Source organism: Podarcis liolepis, assembly GCF_965112155.1.
Source record: "Podarcis liolepis genome assembly, chromosome: 6".
Classification (NCBI taxonomy): domain Eukaryota; kingdom Metazoa; phylum Chordata; class Lepidosauria; order Squamata; family Lacertidae; genus Podarcis; species Podarcis liolepis.
Genome location: NC_139559.1, coordinates 84,211,369 through 84,221,640, shown reverse-complemented (window position 1 = coordinate 84,221,640; position 10,272 = coordinate 84,211,369). Strand labels below are relative to the sequence as shown.

The 10,272-nt window shown below is 41.6% G+C and overlaps 1 protein-coding gene across 1 annotated transcript in view; it reads left to right on the top strand.

Moving 5' to 3' along the window:
- CDC73 (cell division cycle 73) overlaps positions 1-10,272 on the top strand; it is a 106,162-nt gene that overhangs the window by 10,807 nt on the left and 85,083 nt on the right. The window contains exons 3-7 of the mRNA XM_083506811.1: positions 698-767; positions 1,828-1,890; positions 1,978-2,030; positions 3,717-3,805; positions 7,242-7,458. Coding sequence (XP_083362937.1) covers positions 698-767; positions 1,828-1,890; positions 1,978-2,030; positions 3,717-3,805; positions 7,242-7,458 — 492 coding nt within the window. The remainder of the gene's footprint in view (positions 1-697; positions 768-1,827; positions 1,891-1,977; positions 2,031-3,716; positions 3,806-7,241; positions 7,459-10,272) is intronic.

The following is a 10,272-nucleotide window of genomic DNA, read 5'->3' as shown; positions in this document are numbered from 1 at the left end:
TGCATATTCAAAAGAGGAGGGTTAAGCAGTCCCCGCTCCCACCCCCCAATACACTTCAATTTGCCTTTTTCCAAAACTTGCTTTCCTTGGAAGAAGCAGGTGCATGTAATAACATAGCACCCAAGCCACCACCGTTTGCCATGTAACACTGCACGCTACTGTGTTAATAGTGCTGACGGAAGACATAGTCCAGCTGCAGTGCAATAATTGTTGATACTTCTGCAACTGGTGGAAGCACAACAATTTGTAATCCCATAAGGCCCTATTCCCTCACTGGGAGCTGCTGAAGCTATTTTGACTTGTCACAGTTATGCAGTAACTAGGCTCTTGGTGCAGGCATGGCTGGGACTTCCTTGGACTTTTAGTGGATTTTTCAAATCAAATGTTTTATTAACAATTGGTCTGTTGCTTTAAACTGTTTTAAGTCTATTGTTATAAATTATGAAGCAATGCTCTCCTAGTGAATCGGATTGTACTCGACCAACCATGCTAACATTCTGTTCAGGTGTGGTTATTATTAGCATTTTCAAATCCTGGGGGAAACCCTGCTATGTGGCATTTTATTGAGAAGCAGCTGTATTTGATGTTCTGATTAACATTTGAGATAGGCTTCACACCAAACTGTCGACTTTGGGTTTGTTTTGAAGCAAACACATGTATGTTGCTGTGTCTCAAGGCTGTATTTTCATTCTTTTAGACTGAAAACATTCCTGTAGTAAGAAGACCTGACAGAAAGGATCTACTTGCATACCTAAATGGGGAAACATGTGAGTTAAAAGTTATTTAACTGTTTCATGTTTTCACTAATCTGTTTTTCCTCCTTGGTCTAAAAATATAGGCTGTAGCCACTGCTGCGGTGATGTTTGTGTAATTGGACTTCTCTTTCTCCGCTCTCCTTAGTTCACCCTCAAAATCTTCTCCAGAGGGTTGGGGGACCCTCTTGAGCAGATATGGGGAGCACGAAGGGGCTTCAGGGGGAGGAAAGGAAGGAGATGTCCCACTGTATAAGGAGAATTCTGCACAACATTAGATGCAGGTGAAGGGTGAAGGGTGAAGGGTGATGATCTTGGATTTCATCAGATGTTTGGAGGCCTGGTAAAGGTAAAGGGACCCCTGACTTTACTGTCCAGTCGTGGCCGACTCTGGGGTTGCGGCGCTCATCTCGCTTTATTGGCCGAAGGAGCCGGCGTACAGCTTCCGGGTCATGTGGCCAGCATGACTAAGCCACTTCTGGAGAACCAGAGCAGCGCACGGAAACGCCGTTTACCTTCCCGCCGGAGCAGTACCTATTTATCTACTTGCACTTTGATGTGCTTTCGAACTGCTAGGTTGGCAGGAGCAGGGACCGAGCAACGGGAGCTCACCCCGTCGCAGGGATTTGAAACACCGACCTTCTAATCAGCAAGTCCTGGGCTCTGTGGTTTAACCCACAGTGCCTGGTGCCTCTTTCCAAAATGAATCTGAAGCTTAATTAGTTAACCAGATAAGCTAAAACGAAATCTAGATCATGTTGTAAATAGGGGGGGGGGGTGTTTACAAAAAGAGAATGATTGGTTGCCTGAGTCTCTTGGAAACAAGCAGCACAAAGACCTGAATAAAACTGTTGTCACGAGTGTCAACCAAAATCACCAAGTAGGGAGCTGTCGGTGAAATTCTTATTGGGGGATGCTGATCACATTAGTTACTTTCTGACCAACCAAAGTTGCAGCGAGCAAAGACATTTCTTGTACCTTTTAGCATGGCATGGTTACTTTTGGGGCTTGTCTATTTTATGTTTGTATATCTTAAAAGCATTCATGATTTATTGATCTTATTGTATATTTTTAGCAACATCATCGAGCATAGACAGGAGTGCACCGCTTGAAATAGGTCTTCAACGATCTACTCAAGGTATAATTTAGTTCTCAAGTATTACAACTGCACACTTTTTGAAGGGCTGCCTCATTCATGTATGTTAATTGCCTCTTTTTCTTGTAGTTAAAAGAGCAGCTGATGAAATACTAGCAGAAGCAAAGAAACCAAGAATAGAGGTAACCTAGTAATATTTTTCCCGAAAGGTTTGTGGGACAAAGTGGGTTTACTTTATCTGTCTTTAAAACAACTCAGAGAAGAGCCTGTATTCTCATAATGCTTCCCATTGATATTCATGATAGTTGGAAGGACTCAGTCCTTGTAATCTCTGAGTTAAGGATTCTAAATGACAAAACTTAGAATGTAAAAAAAAAATTGTTCAGGGTCATGCAAATGGCTTGCGCTAACTTTCAGCTTTTTGATTTGCTTTTATGGATGGCTGATCCCATGCTATATTAAAAACAAACTGCTTTTGGAACTCTCCTCAGTTTTTGAAAGCAGTTTTTACCACACAGCATTGGGGTGAAGAGGAACTACTGATTTAAAGAAAAAGCAAGCACAAAGCTCACATAAATTTACAGGACTTGTGATCATATTTAATATTTGGGAGAGCTCAGTGGAGAACTCTGTCCAGTAGTTTGTGAAAGGTAAAGCATGAACTGTAAGCCATGTTATGGAAGAAATAATTGCTAACACCACTCCAAACAGGTTTTTTGGTGTGTAGGGTTATAGCTTGGACATTAAACTGATTTTTAAAAAAATAATTGAATGGGTAACATAAAACTGGCTGGCAAATCTATACTATTGGGGAATAGGGCTGGACAATACCTTGGCTTTCAGCAGTGTGCTTTACCACCAGCTTAACATCGCAATATACTCATATATTGCAATTTCTGAAATAAGGATGGAGCTATGGCTGTTGGCTGGCTTCATGGTTTTTCCTGCATTGGGATTTTTGCCAGTACCTGCTCTTGTGATTTGCTGCCCCCCTGCAGGAGGCAGAGGACAGCTGAGCTGGCAGAGTTAACAGCGGCTGCTGGAATTGAGAGAAGCATTACCTGGCTTCACAGTTTCCCCTACATTGTGATTTTTGCATTGCACGCACACATGCATGCACAAACACACATACACAATCATTTGTAATATATTGTCAGGTCAAAAATTATGAAACTGATATCGCGATATGGACTTCAAACCAATTTTGGATGATATATTGATATATACCCCAGTGCTACTGGGGAACAGCAGTGAATAGACATGCCACGGACAACCAATGCAACTGTACAACTGTACATAAACTGTTGGGATACTGCCAGGGAGATAACGTCCATCTGAGCCCCAAGCCGGCTGCCGGACGATCCATCGGCCTCCCGTAGTCACGCAGATCCAGCAATTAGGGGCACAAAGTCTTAGAAATAGATTGGCTGCATTCTTAGGCTGGTGCACCCTCTTTCAGCAGAAAACACAGCCAGAAAGCTTGCACCGCAGAAGAGCATATTCTACAGACTTTATTTAGCGTTGAACAGAACAAAGAAAAACATGACTGTTCTGAGTCAGTGACTCCAACCGACTGACTGAAATCGAAAGGAACAGCAAGCATAAACATCCTGTGAATAGAACATGCGCAGACTCTGTGACTCACAAAGCCTGCTCCCTTTTAAGGTGGAACGGAAATATCCTAACATAAACTCCCTTATTTCAGTGGTTTGTGGACTTGGACTCCTTGTGGCTTTTGGGGCTGACTAAATGTTTCCCAGTTTCCTAAGGGGTAGCTTTGGGTGGCTTGTGCTGTAGTTTCTCTGACACTTGGCTTATCCTTGTAGGAAGCAAAAAAAAATTCTTAAAAACACTGCTCTTCTTCCTAGGATGAGGAGTGTGTGCGGCTTGACAAAGAGCGGCTGGCAGCTCGACTGGAGGGCCACAAAGAAGGCATTGTGCAGACGGAGCAGATCAGGCAAGTCTTGCTTTGTTTCTGATAATTGCTAATTCAAGAATTGTGATAATGCTCTCGACATGTAGGCCTTTCTAAAATGTGACACAGCAAAAATGGCCAACCATTGAAAAAACGTTACCTGCAGTGTAACTGCAGGGACAATGTGAGATTTGTTGCTAACTTTTTCATGGAATATTGTTAATAGGGAAATGGAAATACGCAAGAGAAGTAGTCAGTGTTTAATGGTATCTTGTAGAAAAGGCACATGGACTTAAAATGTAGTGCATCTTCCGTATGAAGAGAGAGCCTGGCATTCTTGGTGTTCCTGCTACTGGCTATGCAGCCTGATCTTAATCACGTTTACTCCAGTGTTGTAAATCCCACAGAATTCAGTGGGACTCATTTTTAAGTAAATAACATTGAGCTGCAGCCTGACACCTGGAAAACAGGAGAATTGCTGCTCACCTCTGGGCTTCTTAGCTTCATTCCTACACCTATAAAATGGAGCCAAGGAGATTTAGGATTTTAAAGCTGGTGAATTGTTTGTGCTGTTTATGAAAGAGAAACTCTGTATTTGGAGATTAGAAAGAATCTATAGGTTCCTGGTTAATTCATGTAACTCAAAGTTTGACCACAGTACAGAGTTTTTAGGTATAAGGACTTACTTTAGCTTATCCGAGAGTCCATGTGTACCACATAGGAAAGCACCAGACAGGATAGGTAAATTTCCCAATCCATCTCAGTGGATTCCGTGATACTATGTGCATGTGGGCACACAGAGCTAAGGGCAGAAGATTTGCAAACATACATCTTTTTTCCTAAAGCTGTATTCTTCACCTACAGATTAATTGCAAAACACATGATAGCAGTAAGAAGTACGCTGCCTTTTTTGTATAAGAAGCTCATGAAAATTGCTTAAGAAATTGCTGTTTCCTGTTTCTCGGGCAGGGGGAGAAGTGTTGCTTGCACAGCTGGGTGAAATCAACAGTTTTCCAGCAAAAAGGAGGAAGTATTCTTTCACATTTGTGTGTGAGAGAGACTTATTTACAGTTAAACATTGTTTCAGGTATAATTTTAAATTGCAGTTCAATTTGTATTGAAGAAATTACTTGTTTAGCAATTGTTCGAAGGTCAGGGATAAGATCATTGAACTTGTCATTTGAAATCCAAGAGCTGTGAAAGTCCAGGAGGTCAAGGCCATTTTGTCTAGCACTAAGGCAGCAGCACCAGTCTTAAGACTGTAGAAAAGGACAACTATTTGTACTGTGTTTCTGGTTTTCCTTAGGTTTGTATGGAAATCCCCCCCCCCCCAAGTTTTCCACTTGACAAAGGGAACTCAGAGAAACCACACATAATGTGAAACATGAGCTTACCGTTGCATGAAAATACATACATTGGCTGTGTTTGTATGTAACAATAAGTGGTACGTCATTTAAACCATGGTTTGTTGAACAAGCCAGGATTCAGCTCACAGACATTCAAACAAACCATAGTCTGTTTCGGCTAATAATTGGCCTGTTGCCTGTCTTCTCTCTCTCGCCAATCCATGCTACCCACAGCCTCTCAGCTGCTATGGTGAAGTCATCTGCACAGTGCACAGAACTGCCAAGCATTATTGCTTCACCATTACCATTGGCAAGAAACACTAATGCATTCCTCCAAGAGTATCAGTCACTTTTGCCACAACTTTAAGAAAGAAAAAAAAGTCCTACAGTATTTCTTGCTTCCCTCTTTCCCTTGTAGGCTTATTAGCCCACTTTGTTAATCATTTCCTTCCAGTCTACCTTAACTAGTGTCTTTCCTATTGTGGCCAATCCTTAAATAAGAAACCTTTCCCCCAGTACTAATATTTTACTGTGGAGCAAGCACAATAACGGGTACAGTGGTACCTTGGTTTAAGAACAGCTTAGTTTATGAACAACTTGGATTAAGAATGCTTCAAACCCGGAAGTAGGTGTTTTGGTTTGTGAACTTTGCCTTGGAAGCAGAACATGTTTCACTTCCTGTTGAGTATGTTCTATTTGTATATTGAGTCCCCCGCTGCTATGGGAAAGCACACCTTGGTTTAAGAACTCTTTGGTTTAAGAGCGGACTTCCGGAACGGATTAAGTTCGTAAACCAAGATACCACTGTATTAGCAATAACCTGAACCCCTAGGACTTAAAAGGAAGCTGTTGCAGAAACAGAGTTTAGAGGCAAATGGTGGTGGTTTTAGGTCACACTGTCCTAATTGCATCTGATCCTCTGCTAATATAAGAAAGAGTGCTTAGGCGTGGATAAAAGTTCCTATGTCCCTGAAAAGAAAAACCCTCACAAGAGCTTGCCAGTGGAGAGGTGTGTGAGGTACAGCCAGCTATGCAAAGTAATATTTGTGAGCTTTCTGTAAGTACCAAGCCTGGTGGGGCTTGCTGAATGCCCCAATCAGCTGATCAGCATTTCTAGCAAGCCTGCTTTGGGCAGGAATTGGCTGCTGCACAGATGAGGAACTCCAGAGTGTAGCCAATCCCACTAGGGCTTTCTGTCACTACCAGTCAGCTGACTTGTGTTGACAGGAAGCATCACTTTCCAACAATTGGGAGCACACTTTTAGGCTTCTGATTGTTCCTTTGCCGCTGTATCTTTACCTGCCCCACAACTGATGTCTCATGGGATGTCAGGTATGGGGCAGGTGTGTGTGGTTTGGTGATAATGGCCTTGTGGGCAAATTGGGCTTCAACTGAGGCCTCATTTGGCCCAGTTGTTGGAAGTTCTCACTCTCTGTCTCCTCCACATCCCCCCACCCCATGAGCTTAAGGACACAGCATAAAAAGAAAGATGATTGGGAGAGACAAGGAAAAAAGCAAGTCTAGGCAATCATTTTTTGTTACAACTATCAACTGGAGTGGAAAGAGTTTTAAGGAGAAGAGGACCCAAAAGATGCTGATCTCTCATATTATCCGCATACAGTGGTACCTCAGGTTACAGATGCTTCAGGTTACAGACTCCACTAACCCAGAAATAGTACCTCGGATTAAGAACTTTGCTTCAGGATGAGAACAGAAATCGCAGCATGGCAGCAGCGGGAGGCCCCATTAGCTAAAGTGGTACCTCAGGTTAAGGACTGTTTCAGGTTAAGAACGGACCTCCAGAACGAATTAAGTTTTTAACCCGAGGTATCACTGTAGTCTTAATGCTCACATACATAGTTCTAATCTGTAGCTTAGTGTTATGTCTGAATCAGATAACAGTGTCTGGAAGGAAGGAAAGAACGAAAGAAAGAAAGCCAAACTTGGCCCTAGGGCTGTAAATTAGTTTTATCTCAGTCTCTCAATATTGATACTTTTGAGACTTTTACAGTAAAACCTTAAGACCATGATTTATTGAGCTTGAAGATTTATGTGGTTTATCACTGGGACATTCATTTTATACCGTTGTTGGTATAAAATGCTGGTTTGTAACTCTGCTCAATCTTTTCTAGATCCTTGTCCGAAGCCATGTCTGTGGAAAAAATCGCTGCTATCAAAGCCAAAATCATGGCCAAGAAAAGGTCCACCATTAAGACTGATTTGGATGATGACATAACTGCTCTTAAACAGCGAAGTTTTGTCGATGCGGAAGTTGATGTAACTCGAGACATTGTCAGCAGGGAAAGGGTATGGAGGACTAGAACGACCATTTTGCAAAGCACAGGCAAGGTAAGGACTTAGCATATTTGTGTCCCATCAACTGACAGATGATTCTATGTCTACCTTTGATGTTCAGTAAGAACAACGGTCATTTTAGAGTTTGAACGTAGTAGTGCAAATATATGTGTGTACACATAGCAGACCAGTCCTATGCGTGTTTTCTCAGATGTTTGCAACTACTGTATGTTCACTTGTACTTTCCCCACATAAACATGCATATGGCTGCAGAGTAAGAACTGTCAATATACACCTCTGCAAATTTCCCTAGAAATTGCTTGTTTCTCAATTATTTCTTAGTCTCAATCATAGTTGAACCATGATTTGGTTGTTATCGTATGCATTTATTCATATCCTAACACTCTTCAGAAGACACACCTTTCTTCTTTTTTAGCTTTTTGGTCTTGCTTAACGTCATAAAATGACACCAGAGTCTATAAAGTATGAAAACCCCTAAATGTTTTACCTTGTCCTGCTCCTACAGCTGTTAACTCTTCTAGTTCAGTAAGGTACCAATGTTTTGCATGGTAAGTCTTAGGCCAGTACAATCCCTCCTCCTCCAATCTGATTTGAGACTGGATTCAGTGATTCGGATCAGCCCTGAACTGGGACGATCTGGGCACAACCCACAAATCCTTTAAAAAGAAAAAAAGGAAAATTGTGTTTCTAATACCATTCTATATATGAGAAATAAACGGGGGGAAATACAAAGATCACAAAAAACCTCTGAAATAGAAAATAAATAACAATTTTAAGATTGTAAAACATAAACTGAAAACCAGAAAGTATTCCTCCTCCAACTTCCCATCCTCTCCTTCCATGGTTCTGTTTCTCTATTCTTTTTCTCGCATTTTCTTGGTTCGCCCCATCTATCGCAACTACAGTGGTACCTCTAGTTACGAACTTAATTTGTTCCAGAGGTCCGTTCTTAACCTGAAACTGTTCTTAACTAGAGTTGTGCACACAATTTCCATTCTCATCCTGCGGCAAAGTTCTTAACTCGAGGTAATTCTTCCAGGTTAGCGGAGTTTGTAACCTGAGGCGTTTGTAAGCTGATACGTTTGTAACTCGAGGTACCACTGTACTCGCATACGCATTAGTTTTTTCTTACCATGCTGAAAATCTCACCATCCTGCTAGGTTAATTGTTTGTTTATAATACTTTTCATATATTCAAGAAAAAATATCCAGTCCTCCTTATATTTTTCATCATTTTGCTTTCTTATTCTAGTGGTCATCCCTGCTAACCCTGCATATTCTAACAGTTTAATATGCCATACTTTTGTTGGGATCTTGTCTGTTTTCCATTTTGGGGCTAGTAATACACATGCAGCTGTTGTCGCATAGAGGAACACTTCTGTTGTGATTAACCCCAGCAGCTATGCTTCTGAGTTTTTAGAGAAGGGTTTTTTAAAAAAAAAATTTTAGTTCATTATGGATCATTTCCCAGTAGTTTTTAATTATATTACATGCCCACCACATGTGGTAAAATGATCTCTCTGCTGTCTTACATTTCCAGCAATTGCCCATTGATGACCCACAAATCCTGATCACATTGCAAGAGGGGGAAAAAACAGAAATTCCATTGACTTCCATTGGAAAGCCAAAATGGCTATATTTTGCTCCCCGCCCCCCCATAGGTGCATGAAATTTGGAGATATGGTAATTCATCAATAAGGGATTAACACTTCAAAGTTTCAGATGCTGGAGTAAACATGATTAAGATCAGGCTTCACAGCCAGCAGCAGAAACGCCATGCTATTTATTTATATGGCGTGTGCACTATATTTTATGTTCACGGACCTTTTCTACAAGGTATCATTAACTACTGACAATTTCTTTTGTCTATATCTATATTCCTGTTAACAGTATGTTATGAAAAACGAATTTCACACTGTCCCTGAAAGTACATTTCAGACTACACTGAGTTCACGGTTTTCAAGAGTTGGCCATTTTTTTGCCAGTACACATCTCAAAATACATAGAAAATGTATGATATGTTTTAACAAGCTACTGTACAAAAGCCTGACAACAACAGCAACACCTTCTCTGTGATCTGAACTGAAAATGCTTGTTCCAAACTGTGACTCAGTGGAGGTGTGGTGACGTGACATAGGCCTGGCCCATACCTATTGGAAAGGTTGCAGAGGAGGAATCTCTGCCAGGTGTTTTAGAAGAGTGGTTACTTGACTTGCCCATTTGTCTTGATGTGTAAACAAATATGCACATGTTGAATTTTGATGATTGTGGGTGCAGAAAGAATAAAGCAGGATGTTGGTTTTATGTAACACTGGAACCAGGATTTCATAGATTTGGTCATGAAGTTCCAGATGCTTTCTTCTTTGTCTCATCTTGAGCATGATTTCTCCCTTGTTGGGAATTGTATGAGTTTGGTTTTGTTTGCCTCTGATTTTAAAAAAAGCCTGTTATGCTTCTAAACTGACTGTGTTCTTGAAGGTAAATATTAAGACTCTACTACCTGCAGTGATGGGACGCGGGTGGCACTGTGGGTTAAACCACAGAGCCTAGGACTTGCCAATCAGAAGGTCAGCGGTTCAAATCCCCGCAATGGGGTGAGCTCCTGTTGCTAGGTCCCAGCTCCTGCCCACCTAGCAGTTCAAAAGCACGTCAAAGTGCAAGTAGATAAATAGGTACCGCTCTGGCGGGAAGGTAAATGGCATTTCTGTGCGCTGTTCTGGTTCGCCAGAAGCGGCTAAGTCATGCTGGCCACATGACCCAGAAGCTTTATGCCAGCTCCCTCGGCCAATAAAGCGAGATGAGTGCCGCAACCCCAGAGTCGGTCACAACCGGACCAAATGGTCAGAGG